The 25,119-nt window shown below is 35.1% G+C and overlaps 1 protein-coding gene across 1 annotated transcript in view; it reads right to left on the bottom strand.

Annotated features, from left to right (window-relative positions):
• Positions 1-2,737: 2,737 nt before the first annotated feature.
• LOC150082619 (ribosome biogenesis protein bop1-B) overlaps positions 2,738-25,119 on the bottom strand; it is a 78,345-nt gene continuing 55,963 nt past the window's right edge. The window contains exons 11-18 of the mRNA XM_090377865.1: positions 24,909-24,978; positions 24,450-24,582; positions 19,686-19,792; positions 11,546-11,739; positions 7,307-7,484; positions 7,103-7,187; positions 4,922-5,029; positions 2,738-2,891 (exon numbers count right to left, since the gene is read on the bottom strand). Coding sequence (XP_090233991.1) covers positions 2,738-2,891; positions 4,922-5,029; positions 7,103-7,187; positions 7,307-7,484; positions 11,546-11,739; positions 19,686-19,792; positions 24,450-24,582; positions 24,909-24,978 — 1,029 coding nt within the window. The remainder of the gene's footprint in view (positions 2,892-4,921; positions 5,030-7,102; positions 7,188-7,306; positions 7,485-11,545; positions 11,740-19,685; positions 19,793-24,449; positions 24,583-24,908; positions 24,979-25,119) is intronic.

The raw sequence follows: 25,119 nt of genomic DNA, 5'->3' as shown, positions 1-25,119 counted from the left end.
GAACAAAATTTCACGGTTGGGTGGGTTTGAGATTTGTACAAAGTGAGTGGTTGTTTTAAAAACAAGTAATTTTGAGGGTTAGGGAGGGGGCAGTTTTTGATATAGAAGAAACACTGTGATGTGCTTATGACAAGAGATAGGTTATAATTCAGGGCAATCCCTAATAGAAATAGGTGAACCTATCTAGAAATCTGAGTGTTATTACATTCAGATATGATACTCTACTGGCTTCAGAATTTGGCAACAGCTGAAGTGAGAAATTAAATACTTAGTTAAATATGTTAACTCCAGCTCACATTATTGTTCTGTGTGGGAACAGCAGCAGATTTGGTGACTATTTGGCCTGTATAACTACTGTCATCCTTCTGGCTGCTACCCTCAGTGATAACCTTAGATCCAGGGGAAGGGATGATGTGTCAGAAGGGTGGGGTCCAATACTATTGCTTTCAGGAGCCTATGGATGTTGGGTTGAAATAGGAGTGACCTCTGAGTTAACTGAATAGGGTGAGGTGGGGAAATAGTAACTAGGTTGATATATTGGCCCATACTTCCTTGAAGTCTCTGCTGCCATGAAGTTTGTTATTAAGAATCAGGAGCTGTTCAGTGTCAAGTAGGTGTCTTTCATTGATAGAAAATGAATGTTCAGACTCCAGTGTAAACTAGAATGGGGACTCACTACCCCCTCCCCACACACACACAGTTTAGTCTATACAATTGTGTCAAATTATTTCCTCAGATCCCCCACCTTCAGTTAAAATATACAGGCTACCACAACTCAGGTACTGCAAATGATGGGAATGGACTTCATTCTCCTATTCTCTGTAACAGTATGGTGTTTTTGCCACTGTCACTCATTTGGAAAAATCTGGTTTCAAAGCTTGTTAGTCAATCTCAGGCAGAGGGAGGGTTTACCACTGTTAATTATTCTAGACCTTTCTCCTGGGAACACCTTTGTATAGACCTAATGCGCACAGTGCAATATGACTGCAGATGCTAATGCATTATAGAAATTACTTGCCCTCCTTCCGTGATGTTCCTTCCCTTCACCCCAAGGCATCTGCACGTCTAAGATGATCATCAAGGATAGCAGCCAGATATCCAATCAGACAAGTTATTCCCTAATAATCCTTTCTCTACTTTGAATAATAGCCATTTTCTGTTTGCCACCATGTGGAGCAGTATTCCAACTGTGCACTAGAAAGAAAGAAGCAAATAAAATAGTGCAAGACTTTTTATCTTTAAACTTTATGCCACGAGGTCTGGAAAATTGGCCTGTTGCATATGGCCAGTGTTAATACATTAAATTAGTATTGTTTATCACTCCAGCTGTTCCATATTCTTTCTAATGCACTATCATAAGTAAGCTTATTAGAAGCAGTTATTCTTTCTATTTTATTAAAGCTTTTGTTCTTGCATCATAACCATGTAGTGAAGTGCCTTTTTTTCCCCCCCAGAAGTTTGGCTCTTAACTCCTTATGAAATTCATTTGCAAGGAAGAGTATTATACCCTCATAATAGATTTACTTTTCTGAAGCAATCAATGAATATCACCATTTTTTTTTTTTTTTTTTTTGTCCCAGAAAATTGTTGCTATTATCTTGGTAGCCGATGGTGCCTTTCAGAATTTCTTGTGGGAAGGAGATCCTTTATGCCAGCCAGCCAGACACCTCTATGGCCTTCTTTTATTGACTGTTTAGTGCGTGGGTCATAGTATTGAATCTAATTTTTGCAAATGGGCCAACAAATTTATTTTATTTGAATCCTGGACAAATTTTGAAGAATCTACCTTGCACAATTTATCTACCCCCACCTCCATATCCAAACTTTTTAGTACCCATTTTACCGAAAACTTTTTCATGCTCATTTCTTTTTAGGCAGTATGGACTTGTTCACAGGATGTGTATCTTTGTTATGTATTGTAACCCAGTTCAACAATCTTTCAAAATCACTTCACAAATGGAAAAGTACAAGTATTTTCTCTGTTTGATGCAGCCATAGGTCTACCCAAGCCTGAGTTCAGCTTTGGTCGACTGTGACCCCCTTAAATTCAACAACCCAATTCTTGAATGGTGCAGTGTGATGGACCATTCATCATAGCTTCAGTGGGTTTTTATTCAGCAAATTATTTCCTGCACTAGTCATGTCCTTTAGTTCCTACTTTCCAGAAACTTCTGAAGCCTTGCTTCCCCAGAGAATTCTTCCAGAACAAGATCCCCCCCCCCAACTGGCTCAATATATTTAAACAGACCATCTGGATGCTCTGAATCACCAGTGACTTATACCATTTTGTCCCCCTTTTCCCACCAAAGTATATATACCTCAGACCTTACCAGCCTGCCTCAGAACCCCAAGTGTTGTCAACTTTAACAAGTTGATGGGATGAAACCTATATGAAAATGGTAAACTGTGTTATTTAAAACTCCAAGAATAGTAAAGATCGGCCATCTAGGTTGGATACTGGTGGTAATTAAGCCTCACTGCAGCCTCTGTAAGAAACTACAGAGGTTACATTCTGTGACCTCTAGGAACTCAATATTCCTTCACTCAGTGGCTGACCAACAGTCTGTATTATTTGACTAGGACTCCCTATGACTGTGCATTAAAAACAGGTAGCTATGGATGTACTCCCGAAAAGATCAATTTATATATTTTGCAGAGCCTAGAAATAATTCAAAACAGAGTTCGTTTTACACTTATTTATTAATAAAGCATAAAATAAACATTTATTACAAATTAATTATCTATACAGTCGTACAGTTGAATCTGCTCCAGCTGTGAAAATCCAAGGTCTTTCAGGATGAAAACAACAATCTAATACTCCTAGATCATGAGTCGTTGTGTGGCCTCTAAGTACTTTTACAGGCACAATAAGAGGATTCTGTAGAAGGTCACTAAATAAATAAAAAAAAAGTAGTACTGGATTAATAGTCTAATATATGATACTACAAAATTTTTGTCTGAGAATAGCATTTTATCAGCTGAACTTTTGTGTAATGTTACAACATAATTCCATTTTTTTTATGTTGAAAACCCACTAGTGCTAAAAATATACTTATTCTACTGCTCTGCCCTATTCAAAAATATTTATTCCACAAATTCCTCTATTTTTTTCATTAATAATCTTTGTTATGTGAATGCAAAAATATTCATAATACAGCACAACCTTGATATAATGCAACATAAAATTAACACCCACGTTAACATAAGTAAAACTAAATAATAAAATAGCACTTTACAATCTGGAATTCATTTATAAAAAAAATTAGCATTTTAAAATCTGGAAATATTAAGAAAACAATCTAGCACTCATACCAATGACCACATTTGTCTTTAGGAATGCATAAAAAAGGGGGGGGGGGGGATTTCATTCTTTATAAGTTGCTTGCAAGGCTAGCTTGTCCCTTAATGGGGACCAGTAGGATTTAAACTACATAATGCAGTGGTCTTAATTCTCACAACAGAACAAATTTGCCTTTGCAACAAGTTGCCCTGATATTGCAATGATATTGCAATACTTTCAAACAGATGGCCTCAATTGGCCATTTACTTAAAAAATTAGACTGATAACTGGTCTTTCACTAGATAGTAGGTGGACCCTAGTGATAGTATGCAGTTGTAAATAATTTGTTCAATGTGAGCTGTTATGTGGTATCAGTTCACACCATTGGATTATCCAGGCAGTTTAAATCCTACTGCCTACAAAAACAAATGAAAAGACAAGGTAGTCATATGTTTAGTGTAGTTAAGTGATCTCAGGCACAGGAGTAGCCCCCCCCCCCCAATGAGCTATTCTGGATTTTTCAGCCCACAATGTGAAAATCAGCCTGTGAATATACACATATAAGTTATGATTAGGAGCTGTTAACAATCGATTTTATTTTTTTTAAAGATGTAAATAAGTCAGTTGTGTGCTTAATATTTATTTAAATGTGTTTCTGATCAACACTAGGTATACCTCATTAAAATACAGAAAAATTTTAAATCTGGCATCAATCCCAAAAGTGCTATATTTTAAAGAATTTACTGTACACAAAAGGTATGTATTGTATGATATGCATTCCTGTAATGAATTTACATTTCATGCATCCTTTCTGAAATAAGAATTTATTTTTATCAGATAATTGATGACAGCATTTTTAGTGCATAATTCTTAAAAAATAATATACTTACATTAAAATATTAAACAGCAACACTACAGGTAGTTAATTAAATTACTGCTCTTCAATTCTCTGAAGTGAAGGATGTTATTCTAACTAAAGAGCTATTTACATTTAGTGTAACCAGCCAAAAATGAAACTTATCTCTTAAATGTCACAACCTAACAAAGCTTAATTAAGAATAAAATCTACCAACGTTCAATGTTACTACTCCTTTTCAGAAACACACAATTATTAAATACTTCTTTTAACTAACAAACTGGAGGTTAAGCAGAACTGAACAGTAGTGTTGGTTTCTAAAATTTCTTCCACTTTAGGAATGCAGAGTTGTGTAAAATAATTAGTTGCAATATGAAGTTTTAAATTTTAAAAAAGAATAAAAAACCCTTTTTTTTTTTTATGTCATTACAGTAAAAAGCTTGTTTTTGTTCTAATAGGCATGTCTCCATAATGCATTCCTGGAAATTCCATGAAAATGAATGTAATGAGATGTACTTTGGGTTACACACACACACAGCACTGAAGAAAAACTCTGTAACAACATCTAAATTGTTTAGTCGATTCATGTACACTGTGTGTGTGTGTTTACCCTGCTGGAGTTTTTGCTATTCTAAGGCAATTTCATAATCTAGGAAAGGATGTCATTTGCTGTTTACAAGTAAACAAATGTTATTTATTCCAGTAAATTTTTGGTACAGTAGATTTTATAAATCACAATTATGTGTGATTTATAATACCATAAGAAATTTAATCTTAAAACATACCTGTATACCATGCCATGGCAAATTATTACAGAAGCATCATCTGAAGCTGAAGCAAAAAGTGGATACTTTTTATGAAAAGAAACTGCCCGTATAGCTTTTTTATGATGCCTGAAAAAAAAAAACATGAATAGCATTTTATTAGTGAGCATTTTACACATACACAATATTGATAAAGCCAAATGTACCTGGCACCCCTTGGGATTCAGGAATAATACCCATCATCCACACATCATGAATAGGTGTAAAAGCAACTGTGCTCAAGCTAAAAGCAGATAAACAATATATAGTAGATGGGTGAAGGCACTGAGCTTAGCAACTTCCAATGGAAGTCATCATAGGATGCCATATTGATCTTTTTGTGAAATTGCAGAGAAACTGCAACTTCCTAGATCAACAGTGGTGGCATAATCATCAAATGGAAATATCATAGTGCCACTACAGCTGAGGAAACAGGTAGAACACAGAAAGAGACGGGGAGACCTATCAGTTCTCATCAAATACTGCCCATCAGAAGTTCAGGAAAACCATTGAAACTGATCAATACAAGGATGATATGTAGAGTTGCATAGCATCAGGTTTTGTGGAAAAGCTACAGCACACAAACCAAACATCATAGCAGGAAATGCAGTCAACGTGTCTGGTACACAATCCATTGTAATTGGTTCCTAGAATACTGGAAAGTTGTATTATGGAGTTATTGATGGCTGACTTTGGATCTGGTGGATACCTGGAGGATCTTAGCTACCTGTGTGTGTGTTGTCCCAATTGCAAAGTTTGGTGGAGGTACTATCACTGTCTGGAGTTTGAATGTACAACTGTTTCTTGTGGCCACTATCATCATTTCAGGAACAATGAATGCCATGCAGGACATTGAAATTCTTGACAATCCTGCTCTTATTAAACTGCCATCACTATGGAGGGCCCTTTTCTGTTTCAGGCTAAGCCAACATGCCCATAACCAGTAGCCAAATTGACTAAAATACTACCTTCTGTTATCTAAAACTGATTTTCTACTGACAAGGATGCAGTGTGCAATTAAGGTGAAATGTGGGTTGAATCACTATTAGATATTGTATCAATGAAGGTTCTTTTAAATATGCAGGTCTCAGACAATTTTTCTAAATTCCATGCAGTGGAACCAACTGATGAAGTTACCAACAGCAAACTCTAAATGGGAAGCATTCAAGGATTTTATCATAGAAGCTACTATGCTTTTTATACCAATTAAGAGATACAGTTCATGGTACAGACCTAAATGGATGTCACGAACTGCTGAGACTTGGTGGGAAAGAAAAATGAATGGGATGCATATAATTTATCAGGTGATATAGAAGCCTACAGTAGATATAACAGTAGTCTACAATCAAGTCACAAAGGATGTTAGGCAAATTAAGGTAGATTATGAGAAGTCTTTGGGAAGGAATTAAAAAAAAGCAGCAGACTTCTTTACTTATGTAAACAGTAGAAGCAAGGGGTTGAATCACATTTATCCACTAGATACTGAATGGAATAACTGTTGATGATCCTGCTCAGGTTATTGACAAACTGAATGGGTATTTTGTATCTACATTCACAAATTAAGAATTTTTTTTGGGATGGAGATGCCAGAAGTGACTCACCTTCTTGCAGATAGCTGAAAGGAAAGTGGAAGAAGAGAAATTGCTGAAGCTTAATGTAAAAAAAGGCACCTGTGTGGATGGAATTTAAATATCCAATTATATTAAAAGAGGTAAGCAAACCATTAGCTAAGATTATGAGAGCATCCACAGATTTTGGATATGTACAAATTATCCCCAATTCAAAAGGGGAGGCATGAGTAATGTTAGCTTAACTTCTGTTATTTTTTAATTTTTGATCTATGTTATTTTAATCTAATGTTCCATATATAATCTATATTACAATGAAAGTGTCTATAATGGCAAATGCTATGTGAATAAAAAAAAAAAAAAAATCAGAGTTATCATAAACAAATGAATAAATAAAATATTCACTCCACAAAAAAATAATGAATAAAAATGAACATAAACAGAATTTCTAAAGCACTTTTTATTTGTTAAATAAAAAACAAACCCTATAAGAGGCTAAAGTTCACTCACTTATCTTTAGAGGATATATACAATAAAAAAAAGAAATACAATAATAAAAATTAAAAAAAAAAAAAAAAACAGCAGAATAACATACCTGAGAGTCTTATATGGTTTACTTGAAAGGTCCATATCAAACCAACTCAATCTACAATCATAGCTTCCAATAATTAGATTATCACCTAAAACCAAAATATTCAGTAGAATTAGCATGAAGATTATCTAAACTTAATTTTTTAGATTATTAATTCTGCATTATACTAATAATGCAATTTAATCAGTGAAAAACAAATATACTAACCATGGGGATGGATATCCATACATGACACCCATTTACAATTTGTCATAAGCTTTCTGGAAAGCTCTTGTTTCGCTAAATTGTACATTCGAACATATCTTTGTGTAGCTACAAAGAAATAAGGCCTCAAAGGATGAAACAGAACACACTGTATTAGTCCTTTAGAGCGTTCAAATGGTACCTGTTCATAAAAGAAAAAAAATATTAGCAGAAATAACAACATTAATTATGTCATGGAATTAAATGCAGCAAATTAATGCAATACTGTTATACTTGGAAAGGTGTGATTTTGCTACCTGACCTCCAAAGATCATATTAAAATAAAATCATAAAATTTAAAAAAAAAAGGAAAAGAATGGCACTCATTCTCAGCAGAACATAAAAATCAAAGGAGTGCAGTGTTTCTTCTTTGTATGTTTCTTCTGTTCCAACCTGCTCACACAGCATTCAAACTGTCACATAAATACACATTTTTTCAGAAAAATGCACATAAAAAAAACAGAGATCTCAGTAACTAGTGTAGTTAAAAATAATTTTTTTATATGCAGAAATCATGTTGAAAGTGTACCAAACAGGAATGCTGCATTCAATGAAGTGTATGGTTAGGCACATCATATAATAAATGTGTTTCTTAAATCATAATCTGTTTCTCTCAGTTAAATGCATGTTAAAAAAAAAATTGCATAACTCTTTCAAATTCCTTATTCATAAGAAAATTGCATTACATTTCAAATTGCATTCCATAATTACCCAATACATATTGAATATCTACTACTACAAAAAAAAAGACACAAAATTATAATTTCACAAGCATCCAAAGAAATTAAAATAACTAAAAGTTTATATCTTTAAAAATAAATAAATAAAATAAAAAATTCCAAAAATCACCTGAACAAATCAAGATAGACAATATAAAAAAACAACAAAATTTGTGTAGTTAAGAAGCTATTTGCATATTTTTCTTGTTTAATCTAAACATTAATTAGCATTAATTTTTAGATTAATTAAGATTAGCATTATGTGGTTATAAAAAATTTTTGGCATTTTGAAAAAAATTTCAGTATTACATACATCTGAAACTTTCATGAGATATGAAAAACATTCTCAAGTATTCCACTGTTGCAAGTTTTAACTTCTAGGGGATGACACTTGTCCACTGTTACAACAAACTCAGCCAATGAGCAAATCATTCTGGTTGTAACAAAGGTGTTTTTCATAGTGTTACAAAATTGTGTATGATCAATATAGTATTCAGGCTGCATTGCATACATTGAGTGATTATATGACAATGCCTACCTTACATAGCATGCACTGTATAACTAGCATCTGTGATTATTCCATCAGGAAGCCCCTAGAGATAATTTGGATTGCAAATATTCTTTCAGGGCATTCAACTCATCTCCTGCAGTGGTGGACATATACTATCAAGGATCAGTGAGTTTTCAACCATTCAGTGATCATTTGACCATTATGGCCATGAAGCCACACCAGAGTCAATTTAGCTTTGCTTTGTAGTTTCCTTGCAGTCTTCTGTGGACATTTCTCCCAACAAAATTAATCAGTTGTGTATGGTGACACCAATCACAAGTGCAAAATGGCCCTTCTATACAAAGAGTATAAACTTCCAGTCATCAAACTTTAGTTTGACTGGCAGTTTATACAAACCACAGTTTAAGAGTGGACATGCACATCAACAGGAATCAGCAAACCAAACCTGTGCTCGAATCAGTACAAAAAACATCTGCATCATGGTGTGGGGTACATTCCCATACAGATGAAATGAGCAAATGCAGGTTCCAACTGACAGTACAGATACTAACATTTACTATAAAAGTCAAATCTGTGGTGACTTGTTCCATCCTCTTATATATATTAGAAACTGGTAAATGGAACTCCTGGTAATTGAAGTTTGCTTGTCCATTGACTGGTGCAAGTACAGTCCATTTACTTATCTCCACACAAGACCAAGAAAAGCTTGGGTTGCATATATATATATATATATTGTCCCTTCAGTGTATCCTTTGACTATCTCAACAATTTCAGCAACAAAATACATCTTAATATGAATGAATATTCTCAATCTGTCACAGGTGTTTAACTGCTTTACCAAGGAATTCAAAACAATGGCCATTTGGTATTCAAGCACATGTATCTATTATATATATACATAACTGTATCTTTTGTCTTAAAAAAATAACAAGAGTACCATTTAAAATTAAATTTGACTTTTCAAACTCAGATACAATCATACCTACTAGTCCTTTGAGATGCAGCACTAACTGACTTGTACTGTCTTCTCACTTTAAAAAATTAGCACATACCTCTATCTTACTTGTATTACAATGCATTAATTCCTTACCATCTGTTTGGCTTTGCCCTTTGTTAACTTTATATGCACAATTAAACCATTAATAATGTTTTATTTCTGTATGACTATTGCGTACTTCCTTAATATTGCAGTAACTTTATTTTCTCTTATTATTTCACTAGTTTTTTGTTAAATCATACTTTAATATCAGCAAAATTATACAATTAACATTAAATGTACTGCTGTGAGAACTTATCATGCTAGGTTATCCTTAACACATTTTGCACAACCTTTTATTCACAGTAGCAAAAACCTTTATCTCTAATATAAAATATTCTACTCTCTCCAAGCTCTTACCCACGTAATTACAGTGGCACTTCAGTGAAGAACTGTGGTTTCTTACACTTGTGAAACTAAAACTAGTTGTTTAGTGAGAAAACCTTTCAGGGAAGGGATATGCTTTTATTTTTAAAACAATAAACTCTATCTCCATCAAAAAAAAAAACACATTTCACTTAAGAGATAAACAACAAATAATAATATCCTTTCTGAAGAATTTAAACATGAATCATTCATAGATATTTCAATTACATATCTTTAAATCTACAATATACAATAACAAGATCATTAACATATATTAATATAATTAATTAACATGAACCATAATTTATCATGTAGACAGGTCTTGTCTTCTACAGCACAAAAAATGAAGATGCTGGTACTCTTCAAAATGCTACTACTTTGACATTGCATTCATAAACTTAATACACTTTCATAATTTAATTATTTTGTCTTCTTGTTAGCATCATGATTGATGCATGCAAAAGCAAGAGTCCTATTTGCATGCAGAATACCTCTTGCAATTAAAACCCATCACTGCGGATCAATCTTCCATGACAATATAGTGGTTTGCATTTAATCATTTGAAGAGGTCTCAGTTCAAATCCCACTGGAATTCTTAAAACCCTCTTCAATCAGGGCTATAGTTAGCCAATCTAAGGCAGTGTAACAGTAGAGATTCCGCATGAATTACACTGAGTTCTTCAGCCTGCACAACATGCAAATCAGTCAAGGATGCACACACTATATGCAGGAATAATATGTACAGCATGATATTTCCTTAGATGCTAATGAGCTATAAATAATAGCAAATGCCACCACAGAATCTTTGTGCACAGTTTCCTTTTCCTTGTAACTTGCCTGTGAAATTTCAGATTTCTGTGCTCAGCTATTACTAATATATGCATCTCTATAGTACTATTTATTTATTTATTTATTTTTTAATATTTTTTTTGTTATTTTTGGTTTTTAGGAGCATTAGCAACTAAGGCCATATTGCTCCGGGATATGCGGTGGTCATTCCCTGACCTTTCTGCATCCTCCATATTTGGTGGTGACGGGCTCGAACCCCGGTCTAATCAAGAAGCGTGTGCTACACACTGCTGCTCCTTCCCACCTGGCTACGGAGGCGGCATTTTTTTTTTTTTTTGAATAATCATGTGCAACTTACTACTTGAAATGTCTGTGGTTTTGCATCTGTTTATTTTCACAGTTGATTCATTTTGTTTGAAGGATATAGCACCTGCAATAGACATGAACCTATTCACATCTATTTCTAGCATTTCTTTTGTATCAGGAAAATAAAAACTTTTATCAAATTCATTTAATATCTTTATTGTTATATAGATATTCAACATGAGATCTTAAAAATAATCACAAATTGGGCACTTGTTTTAAAGCAGTATTTTGAGAAAAATATTCCTTTAAGACCATGAATTGAAAACAACTGTGCTCTTATTTCCCAAAGGTGCTTCAAGTGGAGAAATTTTGGAGATCACTGATGTAGGGAAAGAAAAAGCCTAAACTATTTTGTTTTATATCTAATAATAACTCAAGCCACCACTTTATAAAAAAAAAAATTATAAGATACACACCTGAGATCTCCATCTAGATAGCTGATGAATTATTACTGACTGATTTCCTGCTTTAGGCATAACTGAAGCAAAATAGTCCCCTTTGGCATGCCACGTAACTTGGCTTACCTCTGAGGAATGTGAAATTATTATTCTTGTACCTGAAGGCTTCTGATTTTCTTCAACTGATGACCATTCAACAATTTTCTTTCTTTCTAATATAAAAAGTTTTTGTAGTTTAGTGGTTTTGTAATGGTAACTGGTCTAAAAAAGATGTAACACAAGCTAATAAAGAATAAGATAATTCAACACTTGTCATTTGTATATCATATAATGATACACAAACAACAAGCATTAAACAAAGATTATCAGTTGACTATTTTAAACTGATAATCTTTGTCAATTGTATACATTTAATTTCTGTAAGTATCTAAATTCGTAAGAAATATATATTACTCTACTAAAGTAGTGAGACACTTCACCCAATGGTGAAGAGTGTAAATGAGATGGACTGCCTACACACTTTTAGATCTGTTCCAGGAACAGATTTAAGTGTGCAGGCAATAGCAAAAATATGAAAAACAAGCAGAATGAGCAATAGCAGGGCACTTTTGGAATTTCAAAGAAACTTAATCATTGAGTTACACTTGTCATCACGTGTAACAGCTACACATTTTAAACTAGCAAAGTCAACCATAGCTGATAGGCTGAAAAGATGCAAAATGGGGATGATGTATGCACAAACAATCGGATTGGTCAAAAAACTATTGGGTAAAAATCAACAATCCCTGAAGAAAGTAAAGCAAACTGAGCAACCTTCTTGGAAAAGCTCCAGATGTCAGCAGGATTGTCTGTATGCATGGTCCACAGGAAAATGCATGTGAGTATGAGACTTGTAATGCCTCACACTTGTATACAGTTTTCTTGGCAGAGCTGATGCTCTCAAACCTTGCATTGCACCAACAAATACCTGACATCAACTGCAGTGGAGCAAAGCCCATTGTTCTTAGACAAGAGAATGGTGGGAAAAGGGTCTACAGAATAAAAAGCTGCATTGCCCAGATCAGACAATTGAGTGTGGGCATGAAAAATGCCTGAGGAACATCAACTACTGCAGCATATTCATAATGAAGTTTGCAGCAGGTGGGGTCATGGCACTGGAATGCTTCTCTAGGTTTGGACTCAAACCATAAATTGTAGTGCCAAAAACCATTGATGTCAAGTTGTACACTGGTACCTTGGACACTAGACATTTTAGGAGTGGAAAAATGTTACTTGGTTTGATGACTCTTAGTTTCAATTGTTCCACAGTGACAGCAGCACCAGGATACAACAGCAGCACAAAACAGTGGATTGATTTCCAAGTTTCAACACTGCAAGTGAGTGAAAATGTGACTGTGCAGGGGACATTTTCGTGGCATACATTAAGTTCTCTGATAACAGTGCTATAGCCCACCATTTGAACATCATTTCCAACCAGCTGCCTTCCTTCATGCTAAACTGTGAGTCTGATAAAGCTTCCGACATGAAAATGTTTCATATTACAAAGCATAGACCATTCAGGAATAGTCCCAAGAATGTGAGGTTAACTTTACCATACTTTACCAACTTTTTCAATTACTGAACTCAACCGGAATGAGCATCTCAATCAGATTAGACAGCAGCAAAGGTCTGCCACTGCCAATCTGAAAAAATTTTGGGAGGTGATTAAGACTGCATAAGCTGGTATTCCTGGAGAATGTTTTTGGCACCTCATGGGTCCATGCCCTGACAACTTAAGGTGTTCTGAGGACTAAAGGAGGTGGTACTTGCTATTTGGTCAATGTACTAATAACCAGGCAACTCAGTGTACAGAGGTAGTGATGTTCTAAAATTATTTGAAATGATCTATCAACATACTGAGCCCATAGCAACGCCTTTAGTTTGCAGATAAACCTTCAATATTCAACAAATATACAAAAAGTAAAAAAATATGAATAACAATGTAAAAGTATAAAAATATTTACACGAAGTTGCATTTGGATTTAAAACATTGCAATGCAGTTGGACAACACTGAATATTAAGCAGTATTAGTCCATAACAGGTGTAGTGTTATGAACTGATATCGATAAGAGTACAGTATGTATCTCCCAACAATCAGACTACTGAAAGTTGAGGTTAATACATATAAGCTTAAGTAATTTTTCTAATTCTTTATCTAGAAATAACAGATTATATTCACTTGTGGCAACATATATAAACTATAATTTCAAAAGTATTCCGTCACTCTTTCAACAATGAAGTCTGACTGGCTATTTCCAAGAAAGAAACCGCCATAAGTATCCAGAAGCAATACAGATATCAGAAGATAGCAGTCACCATGGATATTAATATGGGACCCATGAAATTTCAGAGGTTTGAGCACTGGATGCCATATAAGTCATCCATTGCTGCATGCTATTGCAATCCAATTGAACCCTACAAAGTAAATTGTAATCAAAACTGTGAAAGGATGGAAGAACATTTTCAAAATCTGGTTGGCCGAGGACATTTAGTGGAAGGAACTGGGATGACTGAACTAATCCTGAAAAAGTCAACTCTACAGAGAGGTCAGTGCATTCAGTAGCCATAAGTGCACTCATTAATCATAAGGAGTTGTACAGACTTGGTTTTTGTGTCTAGAGCTGTCGTTCACATGCCCAGTAAATGTTAAACGTCATTTAGAGTTGTTACCCATTATTCCTGAGATCTGGAATATTAGGAAGAAGTCCTGTGTTTCATACTACACCTGTATAGCATAAACAGTTAGAAAATGCCTGGATAATGCAACTTGTTGGAAATCAGAGAAGTTCTGAGCAGAAAATTTCAAGGCGGAGCAGTGCTAAGCACTGCTCTGCCCTGCCTTGCAGTGCCTAAGTACACTGTACTCTCAGCACTACTGTAGGTATTCAAACTAGATTCGCAACACAGATGGCAATCTAGTTTGCACTGTGCAACACTGCATTATACACATCACACAATATTGTAGCTAGTATAAGGAAAAAACTGACTCGAGTAAATAATATGAAGGTCTTTGATATAACAGAAGAGGAGAAAAAGCAATATGTACTGGTTGGTTGGTTGTTGTAGGGTTTTTTGGCGCAAAAGCAACTTTGGCCATATTGCGCCTATATGTACTGGAACTTAAGAACAAATTTGAGCTTCTGCAGACCTTTCATGGCCAAGATATCAACAAGGAATACAACTTTCTGAAAGCGATAAAGCCCGAGAAACCTATTGGTAAAAAGAAATCCAAAGAAGTAAAAATTAGTCGAGAAACACTTGTCATGATGAACCAAAGACGACAAATGAAGAGCAAGATAAATAGTGAAAAGAATAAAATTGAGTATACTGAGTTATACAAAGCCATTAGAAAGAGACTCAAAGAGGACGTAAGAAGATTTAACACAAGAAAAGTAGAACAAGCATTAAGGGAAAACAAAGGATCAGCAGCCATGAGCAGTAATACAGAAAGACAAATGATACTGAAACTGAAGAATAGTGACAGTGTACTTATAAATAGCAGAAGACTACTATAAAGAATTATATAAGGAGTGGGGGAATGATGCTAGCAGTAGGGAAGGCAGATCACAAATTAGCAACACATATGACATACCAGATATCCTTCCTGATGAAGTAGAACATGCATTGAAGAAAACAAAGAATCAAAAAGTCCTGGGTGAAGATTACTGCAGAGTTGTTAAAACTTGGAGGAAGAGACATGATACAGAACTTGTCAAGATTCTTCACAAAATACATTAGGAAAGGCATGACGCCTAAGGAGTGGAATAATGCAACACTTTGCATTATTTTGGTGCATAAGAAAGGTGATATATCAGAAATTGGAAATTACAGACCAATCAGCTTGTTGTCCCACATCTACAAGTTGTTCACAAGGGTTCAGGCGCCTCCGTAGCCAGGTAGGAAGGAGCAGCAGTGCGTAGCACACACTTCTTGATTAGACCAGGGTTCGAGCCCTGTCACCACCAAATATGGAGGATGCAGAAAGGTCAGGGAATGACCACCGCATCATCATCATCAGCCATTTTCAATCCACTGCAGGATGAAGGCCTCTCCAGCAACTTTCCAGTTCCTTCTGTTTTGAGCACTGGCCATCCATTTACTACTCAAAAACTCATGAATTTCATCTATCCATCTCCGCCTTTGTCTTCCAGGTTTTCTTCTAGCTCCTCTTGGGTACCATTCTGTTATTTTCTTAGTCCATCTGTCATCATGTCTTCGAGCTATGTGTCCTGCCCAAGACCATTTTAGTTCTTTAGTTTTGATAAGAATGTCCTTTACTTGAGTTTGCTGCCTAATCCATGTGTTTCTCTTCTTATCTAACAGTCTGATTCCCAATATAATTCGTTCCATTCTTCGCTGTGTAGTTCTTAGCTTCTCTTCCATTCTTTTGGTGAGTGCCCAAGTTTCACTTCCATAAGTCATGGTGGGGAGTATACATTGATTCATTATTTTACGTTTCAGACAAACTGGGATATTGCTCTTCAGTATGTGACTATATTTCCTGAATGCTATCCATCCAAAATTTATTCTTCTCTTGACTTCCAGCCATTTATCATTATTACAGCTAATAACTTGTCCCAGATAAGTATATGACTCCACCTTTTCAATTACTGCTCCATCAATCATTATTTCCCTTTCCGTGGCATACTTGTTCATCATTACTTTTGTTTTAGCCATATTCATCTTTAGTCCAAAATCCTTACTAACTGTGCATAACTGATTAAGATTTTCCTCTAATTCTTTGGGATCATGGCTTATGACCACAATGTCATCTGCAAATCGTAAATGGTTTAGGTACTCTCCGTTCACATTGACTCCTTTCTGCGACCAGTCTAATGTTCTGAAAGCTTCCTCAAGGGCAGCAGTAAACAGCTTCGGAGATATTGTGTCTCCTTGTCGAACTCCTTTCTCGATTTTAAATTTGCTACTGTCTTTGTCTAGTCTAATAAAGGATGTAGCACTCTCATATATTTTCTTCAAAATCATAATATATGGAGTATGTATGCCTTGTCTTTCCAGTGCCCGAAACATTGCCTTATGCTGTATGGAGTCAAATGCCTTTTCATAATCCACAAATGCCAGGCATAATGGTGTTTTATATTCATTTGCTTTCTCCATTAGCTGTGATATTACGTGAAGGTGATCCATAGTTGAGAATCCCGTCCTAAAGCCAGCTTGCTCTTTCGGTTGATTCTCATCAAGTATTCTTTCTAATCTGTTAGTAATGACCCTTGTGAACAACTTGTAGATATGGGATAACAAGCTAATTGGTCTATAATTGCCAATTTCTGATTTATCTCCTTTCTTATGCAGCAAAACTATGATTGCATTATTCCACTGCTTAGGCATCACACCTTTTCTAATGCACTTTGTGAAGAGCCTTGCCAGTTTTTGTGTTATGTCTCTTCCTCCCAATTTTAACAACTCTACAGTAACTTCATCTTCCCCCGGGGCTTTCCGATTCTTCATTTTCTTCAATGCATGTTCTACCTCATCAGGAAGAATATCGGGTATGTCGTATGTGTTGCTACTTTGCAATCCATCTTCCCCACTGCTGGTATCATTCCCTCGCTCCTTGTATAGTTCTCTATAGTAGTCTTCTGCTATTTGAATTATGCCTTCTCTGCTGTTTATAAGTACACCATCGCTATTCTTCAGTTTCAGTATCATTTGTCTTTCTGTATTACTGCTCATGGCTGCTGATTTAAATCCTTTGTTTTCCCTTAATGCTTGTTCTACTTTTCTTGTGTTAAATCTTCTTATGTCCTCTCTGAGTCTCTTTCTAATGGCTTTGCATAACTCAGTATACTCAATTTTCTCCCTGTCAGTGTTTTTCTTGCTCTTCATTTGTCGTCTTTGGTTCATCATGACAAGTGTTTCTTGACTAATTTTTTCTTCTTTGGATTTCTGTTTCCCTATAGGTTTCTTGGGCTTTATCACTTTCAGAAAGTTGTAATATTCCTCATCAATATCTTGGTCCTGAGCAGTCTGCAGAAGCTCAAACTTGTTCTTAAGTTCCAGTACATACTGCTTTTTCTCCTCCTCTGTTATTTCAAAGACCTTTGTATTATTTACTCGAGTCAGTTTTTTCCTTTCCTTTCCTACATCTATATCAAGTGTACATCTTACCATTCTGTGATCACTTCCAACATTTACCTTATTCAGGACGGTAACATCATTCACAATATATCTTCTGTTAGTGAGGATGAAGTCGATTTCATTAGTTGTTAATCCATTTGGACTCTTCCATGTCCACTTTCTGTTCACCCTTTTCTTGAAAAAAGTGTTCATTACTGACATTCCTTGAGATTCTGCAAATTCCACAAGTCTTTCACCTCTTTTATTTCTTTCACCAATTCCAAAATTTCCCATAGTTCCTCTTTCTGTGCTGTTTTGCCTTTTTCCAACCTTAGCATTGAAGTCCCCCATAATAATAGTGTAGTGAGTTTTCTGCTCATCTAGAAGACTCTCAATTTCGGTGTACATTTCTTCAACCTCTTCATCATCATGGCTCGATGTTGGTGCATAAATCATTATAATCTTTAGCTTGTACCTCTTAGAAATCTTGAGTATTAGTCTTGACACCCTTGGTGATGTACTTTTCCAAGACCACCGCATATCCTGGAGCAATATGGCCTTAGTTGCTAATGCTCCTAAAAACCAAATAACAACAACAACAAGGGTTCATTACTAATAGATTAGAAAGAACACTTGATGAGAATCAACCAAAAGAGCAAGCTGGCTTTAGAACAGGATTCTCAACTAAGGATCACCTTCATGTAATATCGCAGCTAATGGATAAAGTAAATGAATATAAAACATCATTATGTCTGGCATTTGTGGATTATAAAAAGGCATTTGACTCCATACAGCATAAGGCAATGTTTTGGGCACTGAAAAGACAAGGCATAGATACATCTTGATTTTGAAGAAAATATATGAGAATGCTACCTCCTTTATTAGACTAGACAAAGACAGTAGAAAATTTAAAATCGAGAAAGGAGTTCGACAAGGAGACACAATATCTCTGAAGTTGTTTACTGCTGCCCTTGATGAAGCTTTCAAAAGATTGGACTGGTCGCAGAAAGGAGTCAATGTGAATGGAGAGTACCTAAACAATTTATGATTTGCAGATGACATTGTAATCATAAGCCATGATCCCAAAGAATTAGAGGAAAATCTTAATCAGTTATGCACAGTTAGTAAGGATTTTGGACTAAAGATGAATATGGCTAAAACAAAAGTAATGATGAACAAGTATGCCACAGAAAGGGATATAATGATTGAGGGAGCAGTAATTGAAAAGGTGGATTCATATAGTTATCTGGGACAAGTTATTAGCTGTAATAATGATAAATGGCTGGAAGTAAAGAGAAGAATAAATTTCAGATGGATAGCATTCAGGAAATAAAGTCACATACTGGGGAGCAATATCCCAATTTGTCTGAAACATAAAATAATGAACCAATGTATACTCCCCACCATAACTTATAGAAGTGAAACTTGAGCACTCATAAAAAGAATGGAAGAGAAGCCGAAAACTACACAGCAAAGAATGGAGCAAACTATATGAGGAATCAGACTGCTAGATAAGAAGGGAAACTTGTGGATTAGGCAGCAAACACACGTAAAGGACATTCTTATCAACGCTAAAGAACTGAAATGGGCTTGGGCAGGACACAGCTTAAAAAGACATGATGACAGATGGACTAAGAAAATACAGAACTGTACCCAAGAAGAGCTGAAAGAAAACCTGGAAGACAACAATGGAGATGGAGAGATAAAATTCACAAGTTCATAGGTAGTAAATGGATGGCCACTGCACAAAACAGAAGTAACTGGAAAGTTGCTGGAGAGGCCTTCATCCTGCAGTGGATTGAAAATGACCGATGATGATGATAAACTATGAAAAATAGTAAATTAACCAGGAAGTGAAGGAAAGTTATGATCAACAAAACTGGAATTTCATTACTTTAGTCTCTAGATAAATAACTTAAAACTTTGCTTACCTTTCAGTTAGCTATACAAAAATAAACAGAGATCTTTTCACACTGGACTTTATTTTCTTATAAATTGCAATTAAACCCATTTTCTCAATAGAATAATACATCAACATACCTTTCTCATCTTCTTCAGATTCAGGTTGATTCCTGAGTAAAATTTCAGTTTTGCTAATTACAGATTCCTCTCCCACGCCAGCGTTTAATATATACACATTAGCTCCCCTATAATGGTTTGGAAAAATTTATAGCATTCTAAATCTCTGATATGAAGAGACCAATTTTATGTCTTAGATTTACAACATGATATATTTTAAAGGAAAATTATATGTTAATAAACAAAAGTGGGTCTATCCTTATTATTTGAATCATCTGCATGTCCAATTATCTAAATTAAATTGAGCTGCAACTATGATGTTTTCATTCTTAAAACAGAAATCCCAATTCACATTTTTCTATAAATTCATATACATTTTCTTACAAATGTCAATTGTAATAATCATCACTAAAAAATAAAAAATAATAAAAAAATAAAATAAAATGGATGGATGGATGGACATTTTCAAAATCTGACACAATAAAAACAATTTTCAGTTCCCAGTTTATTGGGCTTTTCTGTTAGTGCAATCTAATTATAAATAATCTACATTTGCAATAATAGTAAACTATCTACATTTCTGATAGCTGGAATTGTGTGGGTTTTTACATTATTATGGGTAAATGTGTTTCCCCTTCCATGACATCTTCAATCATATAAAAAACATAAATAAATTTTCTGAATATTCTCTTCATTCCTATTTTTTAAACTTAGTAAACTTGTCTCATTTGTGCATCCGTGTTCATCATTATTGATTGCTTATCTTTTTTACTGTTTTAAAAAAAGAAAATATCAGTGAAGAAATATGAATTAAGCAAAACATATCTTGTCAAGGTAAAGTGCTATATTTACTGTAATATTTATTTATTTATTAGAAATTTAAGATATTTAAACCTGTGTTAGCAATTTTATTGGGATTCCAACTTTTTTTAGTGTTTTACTTACCAGACTAAACATTTTTTTTAAGTGTTCTGCCCATCCCTATTTTTTCATAAGCCCTGTTGTTTTTAAAGTGTGAATACAGTAATACCCCGACTTATGTGAACTCGGAGTTATGCGGTTCTTGATTTTTTCGTTTGGCAACACAGCCGCCCACTATCTTCAAGGTCGTTTTTCATATGTTATCAATATACGGTGCGACGGCGGAGAGTGAGAGCGAAAGATGAACAAAATTCAACTTTGCTGCGCATGAGCTGCACACATATACAAGAATTTGTATTCCAACTGTCATATTTATATGTGTGCATTCGAATTCGTGCTCAACGTTTGTCGGAAATTACATTGTTTTCACGAGAGAAATGGATCGCGTCGGTCGAGCCGTATACAGTCAGTCCTCGTATAACACGTGTTTACACTACACGAATCCGATCATACACTATTTATAAATACGGTAACGATATCTTATAATATAACACGAACCGAATTGGCTTATGCATGATTCGCCTTTGTGTTTACAAGAAATGGCAGTCGAACGCAGAATCACCCCAACCGAAAGCAACACGATAGGAATGAAGAGAAGATTCTGAAAATGTATTTGTTTTAGGGGAAACACATTTCACCATAAAAACCAACACAATTCTAGCTATCGGTATGCAATTAGATCGAGTTTACTACCAGTTTATAACAGATTCCACTAGCAGAAACGCAACTGGATTTTTATTGTTTTATGGTAGTAACCCCCTAGAAATGTGAGGTGTTAATAGTGTATCTCTGCCTTTATGGTGTTGTTTATTCAGTTGCTCCATGCGTGCAGCTTTGTTTATGCATATCAAGCGTGCCTCCTCGTTTTGTAATTGCGCTTTATTCCCTAAAAATGAGTAAAATACTTAAAAGGTGTGAAAAGGAAAAAGGAAGCATACTGGTGAAGACACTGCAGATTCAGAGAGAAAAAGAAAAGCAATTATCGATAAACAGAGGTGGACTGGGTCAAAAATTCTTACCCGGGAAAATTTATAGTGGCCTCATACTATGGTTTATGGCCAAAATCACACAGGCCCACTGGGGTTTCCCCGGTAAGGCTTATGGCCAGTCCGCCTCTGTCGATAGAGAAAAATTATGAAATTGTGAAACGCTTTGAGTGAAATGAAAGACCATATTGCACGTGCTACAGGCCTAAATGAGGCAACGGCAAAAAGCACATGACAATTGCAAACTTTACAAGTCTCAGCTCAATTGAAAAGGGCTTAAAAATTTTAGAAAACATAGACTACAACGAAGAACGCGTTATAGCTACAAAGCAAGGAATAAAAAAATTATTAGCTTGCTACGAAGAAATTCTGCATGAAAAAATGAAGTCTCTGTGTCATCAGACGAATTTGTTAGATTTTATGAAGCCATCGACATCGAAATAACTTTTTTACGTAAGTCATTTATTTTTTTAATACATATTTTGTATTAATATGTATAAAGAACTGCAATTTTATTAATATTTTTCTTCTAAACTAGTGTTTTTGTTAGTCCTTGGTCCCAATTAAACAAAATTTATATGTATTTATATGCAAAGTTGTACCCCGACTTACGCGAATTCGACTTAAGCGATTTTCGTCGGACCCACCTATCGCGTAACTTCGGGGTATTACTGTACCACAATGTGGAGATTTTTAGGAACACACATTATAGCAGAACTGACTGTACTCAACCTGGAATTATTAAAGATTATTATTATTGTTGTTATATTATTTCTCCCTAATGGGGGGGGGTGTTACACCCCGTGATAGGTACCGGTACCAAGTGCATAGGATGGTTGTTATGTCTGGTGTTACTGTTGGTCAAGAAACTATCTGACTATCCTACAGGTGTTCAGGATTGCAACTTTCTGGAGTTTCTTATGTGTCCTCTGGGAAACCTATTGCTGCTAGACTGTTATGCAGGATCTTTGGCACCATTACCAGTGATTGATATGATGATCAGGTTATTATTATTGTTGTTATTCGGTTTGTTTTTTAGGAGCATTAGCAACTAAGGCCATATTGCTCCGGGGATATGTGGTGGTCATTCCCTGACCTTTCTGCATCCTACGTATTTGCTGGTCACGGGCTCGAACCCCGGTCTAATCAAGAAGCGTGTGCTACGCACTGCTGCTCCTGCTCACCTGGCTAAGGAGGTGCCCTGATGATCAGGATGGTCATTATTTGTTGCATATGCCGTATCTCTTTGATCTCCTGTTTTAGGTTCATGTACTTTGTGATCTTTTCCTTGTGGGTTTTCTGGAAGTTGCCAATGCTGGGCACTACTATGTCGATCAGATAGGTAGTCTTTTCCTTCTTGTTGACAAGGATTATGTCCGGTCTTTTGTGCAGGATTGTCTTGTCCGTTATTATGGCGCAGTCCCAATAAAGCTTGTAAGTTGGGGTCTCTAGTTCAGCCTGTGCCTCATATTTGTAATATAGTACATTTTCTTTGATTAACTGGTATTTCCTCGCTAGCTTCTGATGTAATATCCTGGCTACCTGATCGTGTCTATGCGTGTACTCCATCTGGGCGATCACCCTGCATCCTCCAGTGATGTGTTGGATCATTTCTGAGGCCAGGTCGCATTGTCGCCATGTGTCATCTGACACACTGTGTTCCTTGGCGATGTATTTTTTATAGTTCCTGGTGCTGATTACAAGGAACCATAGAAAATAGTTAGATGGCGAGCATGAATCCTTCAGTCTTGGGGAAGAGCATCCTGCACATGAACTATGCATTGGAAGCCATTTTATCTAGGTGGTCTTGGTGGAGGTTATTGTAGTGTCTAACCATGGAGTGTCTTCTTTGCCCATCTTTCTAGCTTTGTTTGTTTTGCCTGAGCGGGAGGGGACTCCTCGCTTAGGTTGAGTGGGGTATGATGCTTATCTATCTTCTTTATGGCCTTGTAGAGTGCTGTTCTGTTTTTCTGGAAGTAATCCTTCAGGTTAGCTATCACTGTCTTCTGTTGCTTGATGAGGTCTATCAGGCCCCTTCCTCCTTCTATCTGAGCTATTGTCAGTCTTTCCATGGCTGATTTCTGGTGGTGTTGGCAGCTCTTGTTCATAGTTGTCCTTTTCTTTCTCATGATATCTTCCAGCTCGGTGTTAGTCCAATATATGATCCAGAAAGAGTATGTTAGCACTGGGACTGCAAAAAGTGTTTATGGCTTTAACTGTGTTCCGTCCATTTAGCTTTGTTTTGAGCAGCCTTCTGAGTTCATTATCATTCTGTTGTCCTTCAATATTTTGAAGATTTTCTTTATTTTTCAAAGCATTGAAGGACATTTTGAATAACAGGACACCCTTCAATACTATCCTTGTATCTTTAGTATCTTTAAACTTTCCATCTGATTAATGATTGCCAATATGAATTTCATCAGCACCAAATACAAGGTATCTCTCAGCTTATTCAAAATTCAACTTTAGAAAGCTGCTTTCTAAAATTTATCTTTCTTTAAAATTACTAATAAGCATTTATGTAGCTCTTTTGTGTAATTTCAACCTTTCAATACTGAGGCAGTGAGACAATGTCACATTGCAATAATCATTCTGTAAAAATGTTTCCCAATATCAGACATCTTGAGAAACATTCTGTATAATGTTTCCCAAAATGCCTGATATTTCTAACTTGTTTGTGCATCATACATGTCACCAACAGTTCAATACTGTTTGCTATAACAGCAGTTCTATCCTGCTCAAATATATCACTACATGTACTAAGCTGTCTTCATGCAGTAATTTATGTCCTATATGATGTCCTTCAAAAAGTTAATTAGATCAAAAAGGTATAATATAATGGAATACAATAAAAAAAGGTAAAGCTTAACTAACTTACACTGCAACAGCTAAAAGAGAAAGGGCTTTATTTTGACACCAAGCCAAACTTTTTATTACACCATCAAACTGAATAGTTTTTTTGCAACGTCCTACACGAACCTCCCAAATTTTAACTGTATGATCATCACTACCTAAAAATACCAAATAAAACTTTGTTACACTTTTTATCCTATGATAAAAAGTCTTAAATAAACAAAATATAAAAGATATAATTTTATAACAATTTTTTTACAGCTAAAGGGAAGAGAAACGAAAAACTATTAAAAAAAAACTCCCCAAATAAGTTAATCTGTTGAATAAATAAGCTTAGGAAAATGAATACTTAATATTCTCATCTCATTTCAATTTATAGATATTTACAACAAGTATATTATGTGTTACAATCTTAGTTATTCTAATCATTTTATGGAAATGCTAATTCTATAACACAAAATACCAAATAGGAAAATGTGCAAACCTGAGGCTACAAATTCTCCAGCAGGTTCAGTAGCAACACATCTTACAATATCTTCATGTCCTTTATACACCTAATAATTAAAAACAAAAAAATACATTATTACATAAACTAAAATCTGCAATTCTTTTATAAATGCCTTAAAAAAATCGAAATCAAGAAAATTAATGGAATTCAATTTCTACAAGTAAAAAATAAGGGAAAAAAATTAACA

The sequence above is a fragment of the Mastigoproctus giganteus genome, chromosome 7 (genome assembly GCF_048544385.1).
Source record: "Mastigoproctus giganteus isolate SK-2022 chromosome 7, ASM4854438v1, whole genome shotgun sequence".
Classification (NCBI taxonomy): Eukaryota; Metazoa; Arthropoda; class Arachnida; order Uropygi; family Thelyphonidae; genus Mastigoproctus; species Mastigoproctus giganteus.
The sequence above is the reverse complement of the archived record's forward strand: the minus strand, read 5'-3'. Positions and strand labels throughout refer to the sequence as shown.